At 42.2% G+C, this 21,445-nt stretch overlaps 2 protein-coding genes across 2 annotated transcripts in view; one reads left to right on the forward strand and one right to left on the reverse strand.

Moving 5' to 3' along the window:
- Positions 1 to 20,108, reverse strand: part of ankrd27 (ankyrin repeat domain 27 (VPS9 domain)) — a 27,794-nt gene extending 7,686 nt beyond the window's left edge. Inside the window, exons 1-18 of the mRNA XM_084363114.1 lie at positions 19,718 to 20,108; positions 14,275 to 14,397; positions 11,865 to 11,975; positions 11,029 to 11,337; positions 10,309 to 10,368; positions 9,080 to 9,133; positions 7,742 to 7,807; positions 7,375 to 7,451; positions 6,678 to 6,799; positions 5,253 to 5,331; positions 4,321 to 4,453; positions 4,140 to 4,232; positions 3,602 to 3,723; positions 2,804 to 2,886; positions 2,594 to 2,709; positions 1,636 to 1,728; positions 1,190 to 1,387; positions 176 to 235 (exon numbers count right to left, since the gene is read on the reverse strand). Coding sequence (XP_084219240.1) covers positions 176 to 235; positions 1,190 to 1,387; positions 1,636 to 1,728; positions 2,594 to 2,709; positions 2,804 to 2,886; positions 3,602 to 3,723; positions 4,140 to 4,232; positions 4,321 to 4,453; positions 5,253 to 5,331; positions 6,678 to 6,799; positions 7,375 to 7,451; positions 7,742 to 7,807; positions 9,080 to 9,133; positions 10,309 to 10,368; positions 11,029 to 11,337; positions 11,865 to 11,975; positions 14,275 to 14,376 — 1,878 coding nt within the window. The 5' untranslated portion in view covers positions 14,377 to 14,397; positions 19,718 to 20,108. The remainder of the gene's footprint in view (positions 1 to 175; positions 236 to 1,189; positions 1,388 to 1,635; positions 1,729 to 2,593; positions 2,710 to 2,803; positions 2,887 to 3,601; positions 3,724 to 4,139; positions 4,233 to 4,320; positions 4,454 to 5,252; positions 5,332 to 6,677; positions 6,800 to 7,374; positions 7,452 to 7,741; positions 7,808 to 9,079; positions 9,134 to 10,308; positions 10,369 to 11,028; positions 11,338 to 11,864; positions 11,976 to 14,274; positions 14,398 to 19,717) is intronic.
- iqub (IQ motif and ubiquitin domain containing) overlaps positions 1 to 21,445 on the forward strand; it is a 270,442-nt gene that overhangs the window by 74,170 nt on the left and 174,827 nt on the right. The gene's annotated exons all lie outside the window — the stretch shown is intronic.

The raw sequence follows: 21,445 nt of genomic DNA on the forward strand, positions 1-21,445 counted from the left end.
AAGTATTCTATTTATCTATTTTATTTAGATTTTAAAATATACGGCCTTATATTGAAAACAAAAACTGGGAGTAAACATAAACACAAACAGAAACAGTAACAGAGTTTTCAGGGGAAAAGTTCCTTAACTTGAAATGTATCAACACGGTTTGATGAAAACATCAGATCAGACTCACATCGACTCCGCTGCCGCTGCGCTGACGGCCGTTCTGAGTCGACTGCAACAACATGAGGATCTGCAAGAAATCAGAAACATGATATATTCAGTTGAGCCTGAATATACAGGCTGGCTGACTTTAATGGCTGATATTAGTATCCAATATACTCTGATATGAAAATGTATTTATTAATTTTGTTTTTAGAGATTGTAATGCAGAAAACAGATGCTTCTGATAATTCAGAATTATTCAGCTCTCAGCGCACTGATGTCGTTTAAGACAGTTTTTTGTTTACCTGTCAAATATCCTGCCTCCCTTAAAAGTGGTTTGATGACCACATTTGAGGGATCACAGAAAAAAAACGTTACACAGGCCGATGTATCGATAAACATTTTTTACTCCGTGATATCAGTATCAGGGCTGGAGGAAGATGTTTCAGTAACTGCTCTGATGAATTCATCTGATCTGCAGTCAGGTTCTCTACAGGATCAATTCCTGTGACTACGAGGATCGGTTCCCACGACCCGGCTGCTCAAACACTTTAAGTTCCTGGAAACAGCAGCAGCTGACCAGATTAGTTAAAACTACACAGCTCTGAAACATGAAAACAATGTCAGTTTAGATGGAGCCAAAATCGCTTTGATTTCTGAGAATGCTCTGGTTCAGCAGCTTGTTACGGTCACAACGCAGCTCGTGTAGCGAACAGCTTCAAAGAGTAACAGTGAGACAGTCGGACCGCAGCGCTGTGTGTCGTTCAGCTGTGAAAGCTCACAACACACCACTAATAAGAAATACTAAAAATAACAGAAACTCAGCCTTAAGTTTCTCTGTTACAAGTAAAAGTCCTGTATTCAAAATGTTACTAAAGTACAAAAGTATCAGCATCAAAATAAACTTAAAGGACCAAAAGTAAAAGTACTCATGATGTATTCAAACAGCCTCCTGCAACGTGTAACCTTCATCTGGCCTCCTGTTTGAACACTGTAATATATTCAGGAGCAAACAGCTGCGACCTACACAACGTTATCTGACCTTGGAGTTAAGTGCACACTGCAGCGGCGAGTCTTTGTGCTTGTTGAGGATGTCGGTGCTCGCTCCGTTCTCCAGCAGCACCTGGATGATTCCCTCGTAGCCCCAGCGGGCCGCCATGTGCAGCGCCGTGTCGCCTTTATCGTTCTGCAGGTCCAGATGGCACGTTTGGACGTCGTAGTACACCAACGCCTTCACGCACTGACACCATCGCAGCACAGAAACAATCATTGTCATTATTACAAGCTGCAGTAACTGACTAAAGTAAAAAAAATATACCAAGTTACAAGTTTTTCTACATTTTTCTTTCTTTTCTGTTTAGTTGGGCGTCTAAAAATTCAACTGCCTCCTCTGATGTGGAGACGCGTGTACTTATTGCTTTCTTTTAAAGGGTCGGAAACATAAAAGGTTCAGGATCTGAGCTGAAACAAAGTCAGTGTTTGACTTACGTCCTCGTGTCCGTACATGCAGGCCAGGTGCAGCGGCGTGTTGCCGTTGTTGTCCTGAGCGTCCGTGTTGGCCTTGTAGTGCAGCAGCAGCAGCTAGAGGACAGACAAACACACATTACTGATTAGGTTTTATCAGTGATATGAATGTTATTTAATATTATTACCTTTGTTTAATATGACTGTAATCTTAAATGTGGTCAGAGCTGCTGATCAGCTGCTCAGAGAGTCAGTGCAGATCTGACCTTCTGAAGGAATAAACACCTGGAGTCACTTCAGATTCTGTTGTGATCCGGAGTCGTTTACTGACGGATAATGTAATTTGGGATAACATAAGTACACAACTCAACAAATATCTGAGGCCACTTGGGGGCAGCAGAAACAAGCTGTGAACAAATATCGTCACCTTTTTAAGCCGACATGTTGAACTTGTCCCACAAACAGTTGCTTATTGCCAAATTCAGCAGTTACAGAGCAACATGATCCTTCATCTGGAGGTGAGTTTGTGTCACCTGATGAATCTAAATCCAGTCTGGTCTCTCTTTTAGCTCTCGCTTTGGTCTCCACCAGCTCCTGAGGGAAATGTCTGTCTCTTTAGCCGCTATATGCTCAACTTTATTCACCAGCTAGTCTGTAACCGTGTCTGTCTGCTGTTTGCTGCTGAGCAGGTACTGTACAGTGGCTTTTAACAGCTTTTCCTCTGAAAATGGTGCAACAAGCGCGCTGAGAGTGAACCAAAACAATAAAGTTTTGTCTGGACAGATAAATAAGGAGCTGAAACTTCAAACTATAAAGCTCCATAAAGCCGAGGGGAGGTCCAGAATCAGCTGATAATTCTATTGAAGCTCGTCGCTACCAGAGACACTTAACATATTGTTTTTTAATACACTGAAAAATATAAATTGTATCTTATTTAATGGAGGACATAATGTAAACAAATACAGTGTGTGTGTGTTTTCACCGTGACTCCCTGGTATCCCCGCTGGCAGGCCAGGTGAAGCGGTGTGAGGGCGTGGTAGTCTGTGGCGTTGACCGGCGCTCCTTTAAACACCAGCAGGTCGATCAGCTGGGCCTGACCTGCCACACACACACATTTGTTTTTACATGTACAGTAAATCACCATCATTAAAGGTTTCATCTTAAATCCCTCTGCGTGTTCACAGCTGCTCACCACAGATGGCAGCAGCGTGCAGCGGAGTGTAACCCCTGTCGTCTCTGGAGAACGGCGTGACGATGGACGGGTCGTTCAACCGCCTGCAGCAGGAAGCAACAACCAAAGTCACTTTACGGCAGTTGTTCATAGTTAAACAGGTTAATTAGAGAGTGTAACTTCATGAAACATACAGTTATAGTAACAAGGAATAAAGTAAAGATTTGAAATGGTCGAGTGAATGAACTGTACTTGTGAAAACTTTTGAGAGCAGCGTCAGAGAGTAACACAGCTGTGAGTCAAATGGTGCTCAAGTTCATTAAATGCTGTAAAATCACACGCTGCTCACAGTTTTCTCAGGCTCATGTCAAGTATTTAGATGTACATTTGGCTCATGTCCCTTGTGGGCCACCGTAGATGTTTCAGATGAACACTCACGAGGAGTGAAAGTACAAACTGGCCTGAATTACACAAATCGAATGTTAACGCAAATGATACATTTATGTTGTTTCACTGTACGCGAAATCCCAAAATACCCTGTCTGTGTGTGTGTGTGTGTGTGTGTGTGTGTGTGTGTGTGTGTGTGTGTGTGTGTGTGTGTGTGTGTGTGTGTTTTAAACTGGGAAGTGAAAGAGTCGACAGCTTTTTGTTCCTGATTCACAGCTCTGATGCAACAAAAAATAAGAAAAAGGGGGAAATGAAAGAAATCAGAAGGTTTCCTGGAAAAAAAAACATTATTTCGGTAAAACACCTGAACATTAACACATTTTATTTAATGTGTGTGTGTGTGTGTGTGTGTGTGCGTGCGTGGACACAGACCCGGACAGCTGGAGGTCACAGACGTCACAGGAGCAGAGGGGATGACACATCCTGACGTCCTCGTCTTTCTCTCCTTCACTCAGCAGGTGTTCCACCTCCACTTCGTTACCATTCGCTATGTGCTGCAACACACACAAACACACACCCACACACCCACACACACACACAAAAAATATCACATATAATGAACCAATGCGTAAGCAATAAGCCCAAATGTTAAGTAGTTTGAACGGTAGCATTAGAGTTAGCATTTTACAGTGTTGTAGAAAGTACACAAAAGTCATGCTGAAGTAAAGATGTGATGTTTACTTTGGTAAAAGTGAAAGTCAGCCGTATCTGATATGACATGTATTTAAGTATTACATGTAATTTTCGGGCAATAACTGTACTTATGTAAGAAAAAGTACAGGTGAAAGTTAATCAAACATACAGTTACATGTGTGTAAAACTGAATACTTATATGTGTTATCAGCGTTGGCGTTATTGTCGGTGTGTTTTATCCGATTGCCTGCGTGGTGGCTTAGTTTCCTGAGCTCACCTCAAACAGACAGTGGATGGGCGTGGCAGCGCTCTGAGACAGCAGACTCATCCTCTCTTTGAACAACGCCTTGTCATTGAGCTCACCTGAGCCCTGCAGGAACAAGAAAACATGGATGACCATCAGTACTAATAAACGCTGCTGAGAAGAAACACCTGGGTTTTCCTGGGTGACGACTCACAGTGTGTGTGTCCTGCAGCTTCCCCAGGTTGATGTACTCCACTGCAGCCTCGAAGGTGCTCAGACAGTAGCTGAGTTCATCTTTACTGGAGTGGCTGAAGCAGAAGTTCCTGATGTAGCTCAGGTTGGCCATCCTGAAGACAAACACCAAAACAACTCAGCAAGAAAACATTTCCCCCGGCTGTGTTTGACAAGGTTCCCATTCACTGGCAGAACAAAGGAGCAGTCAGTCATCGTCTCCTCCCCCGTGCTGATGGAAAGTCGGGTGAAGTTTCTTGGTCCTCAAAACATTTCTGGAGCTTCACAGCAAAACAGCGCTGCAGCTTTCTCCGAAACAACTGAAGTAGCTGGAGACTTCAGTGTCTTCATACAGCTCATCCGCTGTAATCCAAGTCTCCAGAAGCCCCGAGATCACAGGCTGATTTGAAATGACGTTTTTAAACCGAAGTCTTCACTGTAGCTGCTAAGAAGAGACTTGGATTATGCTGGACGAGCTGTATGGAGCCATTTTTTATTTTTAAAGGTTTCGGGTGAACTGTTCCTTCAGATTGAATTGTTGTTCATGGAGTCGTGTTCCCCAGAGGGTTGCTCCTGCTGACTTTGATGATTCAGTGACTTTTCCTCTAGCTGCTGCAGCAGGTTCACATTTCTTAAATCTGTCAACAACTATTCAATGAGTTGCCATAAAATGAGTTTCAAACATTCATGATCACCTGCAAAACTAGTGACCGTGCTTTGGGTTTAGTGCTACAGCTCCGTGCAGGACTGTAGACTCTTAGTGTTGCATTCACTTTCAGTTTTCCTCCTCATGATTCATGTTAAAGTGGAAGTGACACCACTGGACGTTTACACACCCCAGAAGTGACAGATCAGCTTCTTTGTTTCCTCTAAACAAGCCACAAGGGTCACCGTGAATCCCCCCTCAGTGCTCACCAGTTGGGGATTTCCGTCTTCACCAGCAGATAGAGGATGACAGACAGCAGGTCGTCGGCACTCACCGCCTCTATGCTGACTGTAGAGGAAGACACAACATGAGAAAACAGACAAAAATAACACATGAAGTCCTGACACTGCGGGACACTCTCCCTCTGTCCAAACCAAATCACTAAATTGGCCACTTGACAAACATTAATTAGCAGCGGAGCGTCCCGCTCTGCAGACTGACAGCGGGGCTGTTGTGGTCCAATTAACTGGGATTTCCTAAGCAAACTGGACAAACACGTTAGCGGCTGACAGGGCAGGTATTGTCCTGTGTGCTGATCCGATTACAGGTAGTGAGAGGACGCTCAGAGATCGTCGAGAGTTCAGATTTCCTTTCAAGGGACGTGACCGGAAAACTTACGACTGACAGGATTAAACATTAATCACACTTCACGATAAACGACGATTCAGGATAGAGAGAAATGAAGAGGAGCAGAGAAGCCTCACTCTCAGACCTCTGGACAGAAAGAGCTTTAAAGCATTTTGTTACATTGGTAGAAAATCTCTGAACATCCTGACGTAAATCAGCTGCTCTGACAAGAAGAGTGAGTGAAGAATTAGTATCTGTTCTTCTACTGGAGGAAAGACTGTGTAGACCTCTGGCAAACGTCACTGTTTATAATTTGATGTTGGGAGTTCCTCTGTGAACAAAGGCATGTTTCTGAGGTTGCAGACTGAATTTTCCAAGGGCCCGTTCTCCTCCAAAGATATGTTTGGAGGGTTCGCTCTCCCATAAGCAGTAAAGACTTAAGAAGTGTGGCTCTGGGGGAGGTGGGGAGGTCTGCAGGGAGGGGGTGGCATTGTGTCAGATGGATATTTTCAATATTTAGCTTTTTCTTAATGGTTTCTACAATCTTACAACCCCAGCTTTAAACTGTGGTAGAAATGAAGCTCCAGTCTTCAGATTCATCCAGTTAAAAAACTCAATCCCAGTTTCCACTGGGAGTCAGGAGTTAGACAATGCAAGTCTATTTTTGACAGAAGCGGACCGCAACGACATCAATCTGTCCAGAGCACATCGAACGAGACTGGAAGCAGAACAGCATATAGCATCTGGTCAATTTTGAAAATAAAAGGCCCTGTGCAGACTCAGGATCTGCAGCACAACAAAGTCTGAAATATTAACAATAAACACACAAACAACGAAATGTTTTAACTACACTGAACAAAAACATAAACGCAACACTTTTGTTTTTGCTCCCATTTTTCATGAGCTGAACTCAAAGATCTAAAACATTTTCTATATACACAAAAGACCATTTCCCTCAAATATTGTGCACAAATCTGTCTAAGTCTGTTATTTTTCTGATCCTGTGATGGACATGAGGAAACTTGATGGACACTTCAGAGACGGATATTGACGGGGTCAGTGCGTACCGGTGCGTCGGGGGGTCTGGGTGGCAGTCAGGGCGACTCTGCGCAGGCAGAGCAGTTTGAGGAGGGGGGAGGTCTGCTGGTTGAGCTGACTCAGCTCTCTCTTTGCCCGAGACAAGTTTATACTGCGGAGACACAACGACAGCAGCAGGTGACAGGTGACGAACATACAACAGGTCTTAAGTCGAACATGTCCCCGAGATTTTCAGGGTGTGATGATGTGAGTTTCATAAAGTAAATTAAACTTGCGATTACAATTTTTTTTCCCCAACATCAGGACATTCAGTATGTTCAGAGTGTCTATTTTTCATTATGGTAAAATAATATTTGTGTGACTGTTAGCTAGTAGCTCACATGTTAATGCTTTTTAAGACCTTCAGGGACAGTATCAGTTGTTTCTGAATATGATAGACAATTATCTCCGGGTCAGTTGTGTTTTCATGCAGTTCAGGTGAACATTTTTCAATTAAATCAACAGCTTTCAGATTGATTTCGTGGTCAATCTTAAAGCCGTTGTGGTTGTGCTTACAGTCGCTCTGATAAAAGCAAACGTCAGCTCTCAGAGGTCTGAGTATTCTTGAATGCACCAGCACACATCCTAAAACCATTTAAGTCTACCTTTGATCTCTTGACGTGTCTAATAGCCGTCATTAGTCCAGTAAGTGGAACATCAAGAGAGAACAAGCTCTGCTGCACTGACCTGAACTCAGGTTTGACTCCCAAGTCTTTCTGCTGCAGATCCTGCAGACTGCGGCTGGTTTTGTTGAAGGCGGCGTCCTGTTGACGAGCAGCAGAACAGACATGAGATCAGCCTGGTGACACCGTCATCACATGAAGTCTGAACAAATCAATAACTCACATCGAAATGAAAACACTCCAAGTACATCAACATCCTTTCATTTGAAAACACAGTAATAATTTCTGCCGCTAAGAGTCTGTCTAACAAAACAAAACACAAGAGCCCGACCTGCATGATCGAAACTTTACTTACTAAACATTTTTACAATACAAAATACATCTTTCCAAACATATTTCTGTAAGTGTGGCAGAGCAGGTTTCACACGTACCTGGCTCGCTTCAAGTGTTCCCACAAAGTTAAAAATTAAATCATGGATACCATGATGAACATACATCTGCGACAAGAAGAAAACAAACAAGACAACACTTTAGTTTAAACAACAGCTGCGAGAAAGTCACAATCCAAAATCTGCAGAAAATGAGCAAAGTGATCTGGAAGAGAGAATTTAATGTGGTGAAGAAAGAAGCAAGAGTCATTCAGAGCCTGGAAACAACCAAAAGCCCCTTAAAATATGAGCACATCTCCCTCTTCAGGGTCGGTGTGGAAGATTATTTGACATTCATCAGTTGACTGTTGTTTTCGTTGGTGGTTGAGTTTCTGTCAGTCACACAGGAAACCTCACAGACCTCTCTGACTAGTTGGATTTCCTGCTCTGTAGTGAACTTGACGCACGACGTGGATAAGATGATAAGATAACCAATAATTTCACATAACACACATCTCACATAACTTCACACGAAAAAAGCTTCTTCTTCTTCACAAACATGTGACTTCATATTATTGCCTCTTTTTATCAGCTACTATGTCACTGATTTAATGATTTATATATTGTGCATTTCTAAGCTGCAACGATTAATCATAAGTTGTCAACTATGAAATTTTCTTTATTAACTATTCTGATCATCAATTAATCGGTTTAAGTCATTTTTAAAAAGACAAAAAGTCAAATTTCTGTAATTCCAGCTTCTTTAAATGTGAATATTTTCTGGTTTCTTTCATCCTCTATGACAATAAACTGAATATCTTTGAGTTGTGAAACAAAACAAGATGTTTTAGGACGTCTTCTTGGAATTTAATCGACATTTTTCACCATTTTCTGACATTTTATGGACCAAATCAACAGATTAATCCACAGTGAAAGTAATCATTACTTGCAGCTCTAAATTAATGCATTTTGAAACTTGACTTTTGTGAGCGAAGCTCCATTACACATTTATTTAATCCATCACAATTTCTGAATGCAACCAGTCACGTCAGATGTTTGGTTATTTCCAAGTACTCCTTTTTATTCTGAAAACAAGAAAGCAGTAGCGTCGTTCAGAAAGACTGTTTGTGGGTTAAAGCAGCTGTATAATCAGATGTGTCCGTTATGTGTGAGACTCTTGGACCAGATTTTTCTTTGAGTGTCGACACTCTCTACGCTTTTGAAGATCCAGGAAGTTGTCTCACATTATACTCGTTCAAAATCAAATATTTATGAAATCTGTCTGTTAGTGAGCTGTTTTGCATTAAATGTGCATCAGGAACACATTTTAATTTACTTCCATTAACAAATGCCTCTTTATTGAATCTAGAGAGATCGACATGTAACAGTGAGTAACATTACCTCCACTGCCTGCTTGAGGAGAGTCATCTGAAGCTCCTGCTTCGCCAGAAGTTTCTGTGGAAACAAAATATTCCATTCATCAGACCAGTAAATACAGACCGATGCATTAGTCGCTGACAGGATGTGATGTAACCCCTCCCGCTACTGTGATTAGGCAGAAAATTGAGACAAGGGGTGAGCGTGACAACAGTTATGACACAGATTATCTTATTAGACTCCAGAGGGAGACCAACAGGACATCCTCGTGTCCTGTGATGCCATCGCTGATCTACATGCTGTTTGTGTTTCAGTTCAGGGTCAGAGCGATCAGAGGACACGGCACGAAGCTGAAGATCAGACTGAAGCTGCTCCTCCTCCTCCTCCTCCTCTAGACTAAAAGGTGCATGCAACTCAAGCTTTCAAAGAGCACAGAGGGTTCAAGGATGATGAACGACAAATTGTCCTTGAGTGGTAAAACGAAGCGAGTTGTGAAGGACAAGTGAGAATAAGAAATTATATAATTTCCATTTAATTTAACGTCCTGTGACGACGAACACCTGCTGACAAGATTCAACTTCTAAAATCTGTCTTAAATCAATACTCAGCTGCCCATGTGAACATTTAAAGAGGCTACAATGCTGTAATGAATCACACTGGACATGAAGAGATCATTTCTTAATTTGCTTCAAATGGCATGAAGGGGGACAAAGTCTACAGTTCATGTTTGTGCAAAAATGCATTCAAATGTTTATCCGGAGCAAATATGAAGCTCTGTCAGTCTGAGTCAGTCAAATCAGGGATCAATCAAGGAAAAACCTTTTCAGTATAAAATCCTCTCAGTGTGTTTCCCTGTGAGGACCCAGACTCATCAAACTGACATCAGAGAACTAGTGGTCTGTATTCGTCTGTTGCAGTGTTTCCACACCACTCTCGCTAATAAAGTCACTTCTAATCAAGAATATGTCTGATAAAAAGTTGCAATTATCACTGGTGAAGAGGCGACACAGACGCTCACTGACGGCACGACACTGGCCGACATGTGACCGTCAGCCTGGTGTTTGAGGCCCTTCAGTGTCCGAGGACGGACGGTAACAAAAAGACGGGGTTTGAACTAAAAAGGCTGAAACTTGATTTCATTGTGGATGTCTCTGAACTTCCTGCACCTGAACTGAGACACAGTCTTCATCTTTAACCCTCCAACACCTTCCATCACCTCCATCACATGGTCCTGCAGGTCAGCTTCTACTTACCAGACGAGAGTCTCTCAGCAGACACTGAAGACATTTAGTGTAAAGACCGTTCACAGAGTCCTGAGTGGAGAGAGGACAGGACGGCTGTCAGTTCTCTGCTGACTCGTTAAAACCGTTCATCTTACACGTCGACCTGAGTTAATCCGTCAGGTTACATCTACTGTCAAAATTAACTTAAGAAACATACCTGCTACATGTTTGTTTAATTGTTATATGTTTTTGTGTGTGCGTTTTCTCATCATTACTCTCATATTCATGCAAAATATATGAACACAAACGATAATTAAAACCAGGACAAATTATAAAGCAAAACACAAACGAACGAGATAAATAAAAATATAGAAAAATACTTTAAGCCGGACTTGAATTATTGAAAATGTTAAACTTCTTGTTGGGAACTTTTAAAGAGCTTTTGTGAAATAAAAACATTTGATTCAAGATTTTTCTCAAGTGCTTCAGCCAAATAAATTCTGCATCAATGAAGTTTATCGACAGAAAAAAGTTAAAAGACAAAACAAAAACATTAAATAAAGGAGTGAAGTAGATCGAACAAACAAGGAGGAAGATGAAGAGGAGAAGAAGTGGCAGGAGGAAGATGGATAAAGAACAATGAGAAGAAGGAAAGAAGAAGAAGAAGAGGAAATAAGACAACGTAGGATAAAGATGGAGAAAGAGTGGAGGGGAAGGAGTAAAAGCCCAGAAGAAGAGAACTGGTCCTACTATGTGGTGTCGGAGTCCCTTCCTCTCCTGCTCTCTGAAGCCCTGACAGAAGCCCTGGATGAATTTGTCCAGTTTCTGGGCGTGGCGGCCGAGGAACTCCCTGACGTCCTCCACGCTCGTCAGGCAGTAGGGGGGCGGCGGGCTGAGCTCGGCCGGGCTCGGGTCCACCTCGACGGGCCTGGAGATGCACAGGATGCTGTAGCTCTGCTCCTGGTCGTTGTAAAAGGTCTCATCAAACAGGATGGGGACCGACGCCGGGGCCGGGAAGCCGGATCCCAGCAGGACCTGCCTGTCCTGGATCCTGACCTCCTGCAACACACAAGACCAACACCTCTGGTAAGCAGGTAGAGTATTTATAACACAGGTAACGTACCCAATCTAGGATTATCTTTATATTTAAGTATTAAAACGTACTATGAGGAACAATTTAATACTGCTGCCTCTATATGACCTACATAATGTGTGTACATAACTGTGGGATGAAGATTTAATATTTCCATCTTTACCTCCATTAATGAAACTCTGAAGATGATACGTGTGAAACAGTCTGAGGCCACCAGAAGCTTCTTGTTTTTACATTTCAGCTTTGAGAAACTAGCAAGAAACTGACCTTCATTAAAATGTTGGAATGGCCGACTTGTTTTGTTTGAGTTATAGAAAAGTCACATGAATTCGGAGCAGCCAACAAGAGCATCATGCTTTTAATTCAAACTCTGAAACCAAGGCTAACTCAAGGTCAAGGCTAATTTGCGCATATTTCTTAGACTCGAGCGTTTTAAGCTTCTGTGTCGTAGCTGATGTTTCTGAGGTGAAGCCGAGTGTGAGACGAGACAAACCTTCCCATCTGCAGTCTGGTATCCGTCCTCCACGGGCTGCAGAACATAGCTGTCGAACTGAGAGTCCGAGTAGCTGCTGACGGTCAAACTTCCACAACACGGCACCAGAACCTGCAGGAGGTCACCAACATTAGACTTTCAACCGATTTCACCATTTACACTCAATTTATGAAAGAAGACATTTTATTGACGCTGAACATGTCAAATTTCACAATCTAAAATTAACGATCTAAAAATCTGATCGCGAGTCAGACGAGGTTCTGCAACCAGGAAGTATCGTACAATGTGTAGTGCACATATACAGTGTTGCATGTTATGTCTCGTATAACTGATTTTCCAGGTCAGCAGTCTGCTGTGAAATGCGTATTAGAAGCTGTAATCCAGTTAGATGCATTTTCCTGCTCTGCTGATGTTTTGACGGCAAAGATCATCTGAGTTTCCAGAGAAGTTGTGATGAATCAGAGCTGCTACAAACACCTGATCCTCATCTACTGAGGTTTCAGGCATCCTGACAAGCTAAAACCTGTTTTATAGAGCGGTTACTGCTGTCATTAAGGTTATTTGATATTTAGCGATTCTCACAGTTTCTCGCTGGCTCGACTTTTTAAGTTTTATCTGAGTGAGCTGATTGAGAACACTCATATCATTTATCATTCACGTTATGAACCCCAGACATAACTAAAAGATGTTATCATTCACTTCTGTCACCTTCCCCGACTAAATATAAACTGAGAGATGAATTTAGAGGAAGGTGTGGGCAGAGAGAGGAGGAAGCAGCTGAGAGAGAGAGAGAGTGCCAAAACCACACAAAAAACCCCTTGTTTGAGTGACGTTTGACCTGCTATCAGGACAGGAAACAGTCCGACAGCTAAACATGTGGCTTTACTGTCAAAATGAGTCAAACCAGTCGCCTCAGTCTCCTGATCCAACACATTTTAACACTGGTGCTGAGTCAGAGCCTCTGGGATTTATGTTGAACAAACTGCTTGTCTCTGCAGTTCTGCAGTAATCAAACGAGGCCCATGAAAGTCCAGGATCCGACTGTTTGTCAAGTGTGCAGCAGGTTCAGTGATCATGCGTTCAACCAGAGAGGAGGAAGTGAAGTGTTCATACTGTTGTGTTTCCTCTGTTATCAACCACCTATAACAAAGTTATAATAGTATTCTCAGGCTGTTGTCTACATTAATGTATATTGTTTTACACATTTTTAACAGAAGATACTTGTATTTTTACAAGAACGCAGTTGGTCGTGCTGTTGAATGTTTATTTAAAAAAGGTGTCATTTGTAATAAACGACCATAATTCAAAAGGTAGCTCCGAAACTGACCACACTCCACTCTGCTGCAGCGACTATCTGCAGTCTGCCTGGACTGAAAATGTAGATGACGGGGGACTCAGCCACGCAGCTGGACAGCAGACCGGGACTGAACTCAGAGTGCTGTTAGGAGGCTAGCTGGTTAGCATGCTAACTTCAGGAGACATCTCTACAACACATGTTGTTTCTTCACACTCTGATGATGATGTTTGTTCATTTTTTAGGTTTTAGACTAAAATTCTGGCCTCATTGTACAAATTTCCCCTTAAATCTTTTCTAATGTTTTTCTTATATATCAAGTCATTACCATTATTATTAATTAGTTTTATGTTTTTGCTTATAAATAAGCTCCTGATCTCAATGTGACTCCTTGATTTTGTATCCATTTCAGATTTCTTTCGATTCCTCTCAATCTCTTCTAACTGCAATAACAACAACACCGTCTCTGTGTTCTCATTTAATAAATGAAGATTTGGGTTTTTGGTGTTTGTGTTGTTTTATTCAGGAGGTTCCCTTCTCTAGCTGTGAGGACTCCGACTGCTGCTGCTGGGATCTCATCTCACCAGGAAATGTTTTCTGCCTTTTCCTGGCATCCCATCTCCACAGAGCAGTTGTTATTAGGCAGAAACCAACATTACTCAGGAAACTGCCAGGAAACACTGAACTGCCACAAACGAGCACCAACATGCAAAAGAAGACAAGCGCCGACATCAGGGAGTGAGGAGCTCCTCATTCCTGGGACAGATGTTCATGTTCATCTAATGAAACCTGGATAAATGTGCTGGGATCAGACTTTTTAGATTAAAACCAAGACTGGACACCACACATATGATGACGACAGTTTTTCACCAACATACATATTTTTTTTAGTGTTGGCTGCCAAACAGTAGCACAGACTGACCAGCTGAGCACAACACACGACAACAGACAGAGTTAAGAGTCAAAAACACAGAAACATTCAGCAGAGAGAGCTTGCTCCACTAAGTTAAAGAGCAATTCAGGATGTGATTGCAAAGGGAGAGAAACTGAGGAAAACATGCTTCATTGTGATAAGATGGTGGATAGACAGACGAGGGTAAAACAGGTGGGACTCACGATGCCGCGGATCTCTGCCACTCGGCTGCAGAGGTCCGGTCTCTGCTTCTCCAGCGCCAAGTAGAAAGGATTCTTCAAGATGTTCTCATCATATACAGCCATAAGGAGCTGGAAGTCTGGATCCTGGAGAGGACGATGGAAGGAACTGATTAGCGTGATTAAACAAAGTTTCAAAAGGCTCGAGGTCGAGGAGAATCGCTGTTTTTCAGTCAAAACCACAAATATCAACCAAGCAGCACCTCCGGGGCTGAGAAATGAAGCGAACGCAGAAGTACCAAACACTGCAGTTCCTCCAGTGGCCACTTGAGGCTCGAAGTGAGTCGATCTACATAAGAGCCCATGTCAAAATGCAGAAATAAACATGTCTACAGCCTGTTTAAAAAACGGTTTTGGTCTCTTTAGCTACTTTCCAGCTCATGACGACTGTAGGGGGATTTTTGTGACTCGATTTAATTAAATTATGGCTAAAAGTTGTGCATAATTAAAGGCGTGGGGCTTCGGACAACTAATATGGTTTGCTCTGCTATTAATTGGACGAACAGACAGAGGTGGAGGGACGGACCCCAGTGTTTTGGATTAACGAGCGACCCCGTTAGCGTCAACTAGCAGAAAGCTGCTGGAGCCGTGAAAAAGCCTGTCGCTCAAACTTCTGCATATAACGTGAGATGACATGAGCTTCTCTTTATGTGTTAACACTGATAGCTTGTTAGCCTTAGCTAGCTTTGAGGAGTTAGACATAGACCGGCACTGACAAGATGGCGACGGTCGGTACCACCCACTTTGAGCTTTATTCTGGCTCTTCAGAAACCTGTGGGTGACCTCACGGTGGCTCTGTCCACTATTATATACAATCAATGATATCAACGTGAAGGTAGTTTCACATAGCTACACCTGTCTGTGAAAGGTCTGGCTGCACGCATTAACATTCTGCTACAGGGGGAAAAACGCTCTGGCCCGTTTGTGTTTCTTTAAACAGATTACAGGTTGTCTCGGGCGACCAAATGCTCCTGCAAAACAGCGTCGAGGGGGAACATGTTTTGCACGTATGAAGCGAGCCCTCGCATTGAAATTGCCAAAAACCTGCAAAAGATAAGTTAACTAGCTAGCTTGTTTTGCTGACGGGGAGGACAATGCTCAGCTAACGCAGAGGTGATGCAGCAGATAAAAGTCACAGCATCACCACAGTCAGAGGAATCATCCTCTGGGAACCATGAGTTTTAAATTTCATGGTATTACATCGTATAGTTGTTGTGGTATTTCAGTTTGGACTCAAGTGGCCCTCACCGTCATACTAGCAGCAACGACTGCACCATGAAAAGATTAAATAAAGAGTCATCAACATCATCGAGCCGGTAATGGATAAAGTATGACAGACAGACCGCTGAGTTTCCAAACAAAAGCATGTGAAGATACTGGAGAGAAGTGAGTTATGCTCAGTTATTGATGTCTGAGAGAAGAAAGCAAAACAGATCTTATGATTCCTTCATGTCTCCAAGTTGAGTTGATTAAGACACAGCACAAATACATGCTGAATAATATTCCACATAATATTATTATCCACTTTGCTTGAATCAGCAGCTGACACTGAGGCTACCGGACAAAAAGTCCCTTCAGACTGTTATCCAGCATTGATATAGGAGGGGGTCATTTTTCCACCATGTTTTACCAGCCTGCAGAGGTAAACTGCCAGACTCGTGGATGTTCCCACCATCTCTTCTTCAACTGGATCTCTCTCCTTGAGACGGGAAACGTGTGATCCGTCAGCTGTCGCCGGCTGAGCTGTCAAACCTCACACAGGGAGCAGCACCGACGAGCCGCACAAAGAAAGACATGCTGGACAGAAGAAATGGAGATGCATTTTGCCAATCTCATGATCTCCAAATCCATGATTCAATTTTCAATTTAGAGTTTTTTCTCAAAGCACTGACAGCTCTTTCCTTGTTGGACTATCACATCTGGATTAGTAAAGATCAACAGATCATTGGTTTTATGCCCTGAAACTCAAATTTTTAATTTAAGCCCGGATCATGCGGTTTTAACAAGATGTGGATTTCTGACCTGAGGTGGAAAATAAGGTGAATAGTTCAGAAAAGTACAAAAGTTTAAAAAGTAATCAGTAAAATAAAATAAAAATACATTCTGTAATGGATCTGCAGCCAGTCCAATTCAGGATTGATTAGTTCGGCGAAAAAGCCGTCACTGGGTGATTTCTGATTATTTCCCATTATGTATGACTCCATGTGCAACACAAGACCAGACAACAGCAGCACGTAATCGTTTTCCAGCAAGTGAACGTCTCAATGTCACGCAGACTTAAGAAACATCTGACCACAGTCACAAGAAAAAGGCTTTTCTTACTACAGGGGGATTAAAGTGACAACAGGAGAGGCTGTTAGTACTGAAACTGTGTCAAGTTTCAAGTGTGTGTGTGTGTGTGTGTGTGTGTGTGTGATCAATGGTTATACATGTAAGCTCCACTGAACAATTGAACGCTTCATCCCTCTCGATGAACCTCAGGGACAAAGACTGATTTTATTTTGAAGGCAGAAGCGTTGAAATTACTTCACCAACATACTGTAATTAATAAAAATGAACTTGAAAACATCATCTCAGGATCAGTTTGAGGTTAACGCACCAAAAATATTCTGTCTGACAAAATATCTCAAGACTTATCGAGGTGAAGCTTTCACCAGGTTTCAGAGAGAGGACCTTCCTTTCCTTCGTTTAGAGACCACAGTGGTGTCACCACTAAGGATGTTTTCTCAGAGCCAAAGTCGGCATTATTTTATTTAATCTGACACAAAAAACATCAATACTGATAATTGGAAAAATGCTGAATACTGTCTCTGATAATTAGCCAGTTCAACAATCAGTCTGTCCCTAATAAACTACAATTACAAATGCATAAAACATATTATTTCTGTTCAAAGTAAATAAAGCAAAGATCCTCCCTGTGGGGCTTCTGAGGACATCAGCTTAAACAAACTGATGAGTCATTACGTCCACACACAACTTCCCTCCTGCTGTTCACTGCTCAGGTTCATCCTTCATAACCAAACTCTTCACCTGACAGCTGATCGACTCACCTCATCTCTCTGCTCACAGATCAGCTTCATCCTCCCTCAGCTCCAGTGCAAGACACACTGGTGACCAGCTGAGCAGCGCAGAGGCAGACTCCCCACCACAGTGGCCTCATGTCAGGCTGCTCAGCTGGGGATGAAACTCAGGAACGAGTCACGTGACCCTCATGGTCCTCGTGACCTCACAAGCTGGAAGCTGACAGCGTATTCGGTGGTGCAGAGGAATGTCCGTTACATTACACTCAGTCTGCACCCGCTCAGCTGACGTCTGAGCCCGAGGCTTACACAGTGTGTGAACAGGGGACAAACTTCAGCAGCAGCACAACCAACAACCACAAGTGAGCCGACTAAAGGTCAGAAATCCACACGGACGGGGCCGAGACCATCGATTTTTAAATGATCAAAACCCACAATTCAATACTACACTTCCAGGTCCTGGTGATAAGATACTGACGGCCTAATCGCAATGTCGCTAGTTCAAGTCCAGGTTACGACTCTTGTTGCATGAATCCACAAGCAAAGTGGAAGAAAGGAGGAGACCTGAATGCAGAAAAGTGGGAGAATATAAAAGAGATGAATCAAAACTACTTTGACCTTTTTTTATCCGTTTTCAAGTGCCCCCATAAATGTCTAAAGGACGACAGTCAGGAACAAACATTCATAAGGAGAGACGCACTGAAAAATATGGTAATCTTGAGAAAACGGTGACGTCATGCCCCAAAAATAAGATGAAGAAAAGCATCAAATAGATTTATATTTGAGAAGCTGGAAGCAGTGAATTTGATCTATAAAATAACTGCCAACAGGGAGGGAACACAAGAAAGGTTTGAAGTGTTCTCAGGATGTTTCAGTGTTGAGCTTTTTTTGACGATTGTCAGAATAATATCCTGAATTTTATTTTGTTCAGTATAATCGTGACATGATATTTTCATATCTTCCCGTGGCATGCATCGTTAATTCATTCACCTTCACTTAGTTATAAACATGAGCGCCTCCTGAATAAAGTGTGAAGATAATAACCGGAGAGGTGAAGAGAAACAACAGCAGAGGGTCAGAGTAATTGGGTGAAGTGAAAGAAGACACCACTCTTCTGCCTTCTGGCCTGTCTGGATCAATAAAAACCTTTCAGCAGCTCAATGCAAAAACCTCCACAAAGAGGTTTCACAGCCTGGATGTGACCATCACCCTCCTGCTCAGGGCTGCACACATGTGATCAAAGAAACCAGGAAGTAAAGCCGACCACCAGCTTTAACCTGTGAATAACTTCATATCATCAGACGGCCAGGTGTGACGGGATTCAAACCAACAACTTCAATCAGAAAACTAAAGGTAACTGACCTTAAAGGCAAAACAAGGAAGTGTCACTGAGCCTGAGCTAATAATGAGATCTCACTGTGCATTTTCAAAATAAAATCCCTACTGACAAACAATGTCTTGTTGCTGCATTGTGCCAAACATGGATGCATATTTTAATTATCATAATACAGATAGTGACACGTGTTATGTGATGAGCTTTGGGGTCAAATATTGTGCTCCAATTTTTTCTTACAGCTCCGAGGCAGCTAGAAATCCAAACCAAACTCCATTCAAAAATCGGGCACTTTAAATGTTTCTTTGCTTATTGACAAAACTTTAAAGCACAATAATTATAAATATACGTTTATGTAATCGTTGGGGTCTTTTGATTCATTCGACAAAAAAAATATTCTTTCAACTGGTCTCGGATGTAATAAACTATCAATTGTTTTGTTTTTATTTTACACACTGGTCTTTCTCTCCATCCATTATGAAATTAAATATTAATGATGGCAAACCAATTTAGTTTGCATGCAGCTATTTTAAACGTTGCATAACAAGTATTTAATGGTCTCCTTCACGTACGAAACTTACACAGGCAACGTTCACTCGCAAATATCTCAACCTTAAATTTGACATTTTCTGAATGGAGACTGGTCTGATGCAGCCGTTAATTCAGGGCTTGGTTCTGGGGGTTAGCTGCTACTGCCGTTATATCGCAGTTTCCAAAGCGCTGGTCACAGGTGGCAGGACGGATTTTAGGCTATTTTGCTAAATCAACCGTTAACATTTAACAATTCAGACATTAATGGTTCTGATAACGTGACTCAGCCGAACAGAACTGGCACCGGAAGTTTTACACTTAACCTGTTAGCTAGCTAAAAGCGACAACACCGTTTTTAAGCAGCCCAGACGAATATCAACCGGAGCGCTGTTAGCTAGCGTTAGCTCTGCTGGGGCACATTTAACGTTAGCGTTAGCTTATTAACGTGTTAGCATGACCGACTGGTGATCCAACCGTGAAAATGAGCACACAGGTGCGATGTTTAGGAAGAAGACCGTCTTACCTGTTAGCAGTGAGTCCCCCTCAGGTCACCCAGGCGTGGGCATGGCCGGGACAGACACCCACAGTAGCCTGTCAGGAGCTGTTTACTGGGATCAGCTGGCTAGCCAGCGGCGGGACCTCAGCCTTTGGTTCGGGGTTGCCAGACATCAGAGGAAACACGTAAAATAAGCTGTCAGACGAGCCGCTGTTCGGAGCAGCGTGCGTGGAAACAGAGTGTGTACACGCACAAGTCTCTCTAATCAACAGGAGTGTGTGCGGGCGGACACACGGTGCAGTGTTGAGTCTTTAAAGTGGTGCTGTTAACTTCACCTGACCCACAGATGCCACTGCAGCAGACCGGTGTACAGCGCCCCCTGCCGCCCGGCACCGCGCACTGCACCACGGGGAGCCTGATGAGCACTTCTCGGAAAATCCCGTTTTAAAGGGAAACTCCACCAAATGTTTAATATGTATTAATTTATAATAAATCAGATGACTTGTCAGTAGGAGCAGAGCCACAACTACCACTGAGGTCATGTTTCTTCTGTGTCTTTGATATCGTAATATCTGTCATATCATCAAGATACACATTTATATATAATAAAACATTTTTTTTATAGTTAATTAAACTTTAGTTAATAGTTATTTCACCGTTAGCAAGAAATGAAATGGTTTATAAACTATGTATTAGCAATTCCTTATTGGAAAGTTGCAATTGATAATAAATATTGAGTATTTCATTATAAACATTATTTACTTGGTGATTTGATGGTTTGATGGTTTTAACCTTTACAATTGCTTCATAAATGTTTTAAGAACCATTTCATTGTTTCTTAACAGTGAAATTACTGAACTAAATCTAATAAACTATACATGTACTATTTATTAATGATGGTTATTATAATGTGGTACGTATGTCAACAAGTTCTTTCAGCAAAGAATACGTTTAATTAAGTTATTTTTCTTCTGTCTGCATTTGAGTCCAGTTGTCATCACTGTGCTGGCACTGATATTATTTCCTAGGTGATTGTCGGTTCTGTCAAAACGCAGAGAAATGCATGTTCTGATGGACGGGTCGGGTGGAGGCACCTCAGTATTTCTAAAATCCTGGCTCCAGCCCTGAGCAGGAGTCGCACTATTTTTACGATTAGTAGTGTGATGATGGTTGCGAACGAGCTTGGTCAAGTCTGAATGAGAAAAACAACAAACATGAGGATGTTGTACTGTTTACTGATCGCTTTTAAAGCCCATATGAGCCTTTTCTCAGCCTGAGATCCTCAGGCTGGACTCTTCTGGTCGTTCCTAAGTCAAGACTCAAAACTGAGGGTGACTGTGTTGATCTTCAGGGCCTGTCGGCTTTGACATGACCGACCCGAGGAGAGACGGCTCAGCAGAACCAGTAACTTATTTTCAATCACTTGTTAAAAACCCACTTTTATGGACCTGTCATCCTTTTTTTTTAAACTTAATTCTGATTTTTATTGCTCCCTTGTGAAGTCTTCCTTCTTTCCTACCGTCCCTGACTGCTCTTATTTATCTTTAATCTATTTATTTATATTAATTTTATTGCTCATAATCTTTTTATCCGTTCCTAAATTCCTCTGATGTGATGTCGTCTTCTAATCGTCCATTGTTTTATTCTCAATTTCTATTTTTGCAATTTTATTTTTTTCTTCTTGTTTTAGCTCACCTCAGACTAGACTTCCTCGTGTTTGTCTCAACTGTTTATTCTGTAATATCGTCAAAGCAC

Source organism: Pagrus pagrus (genome assembly GCF_965226575.1).
Source record: "Pagrus pagrus genome assembly, chromosome: 10".
NCBI classification, from domain to species: Eukaryota; Metazoa; Chordata; class Actinopteri; order Spariformes; family Sparidae; genus Pagrus; species Pagrus pagrus.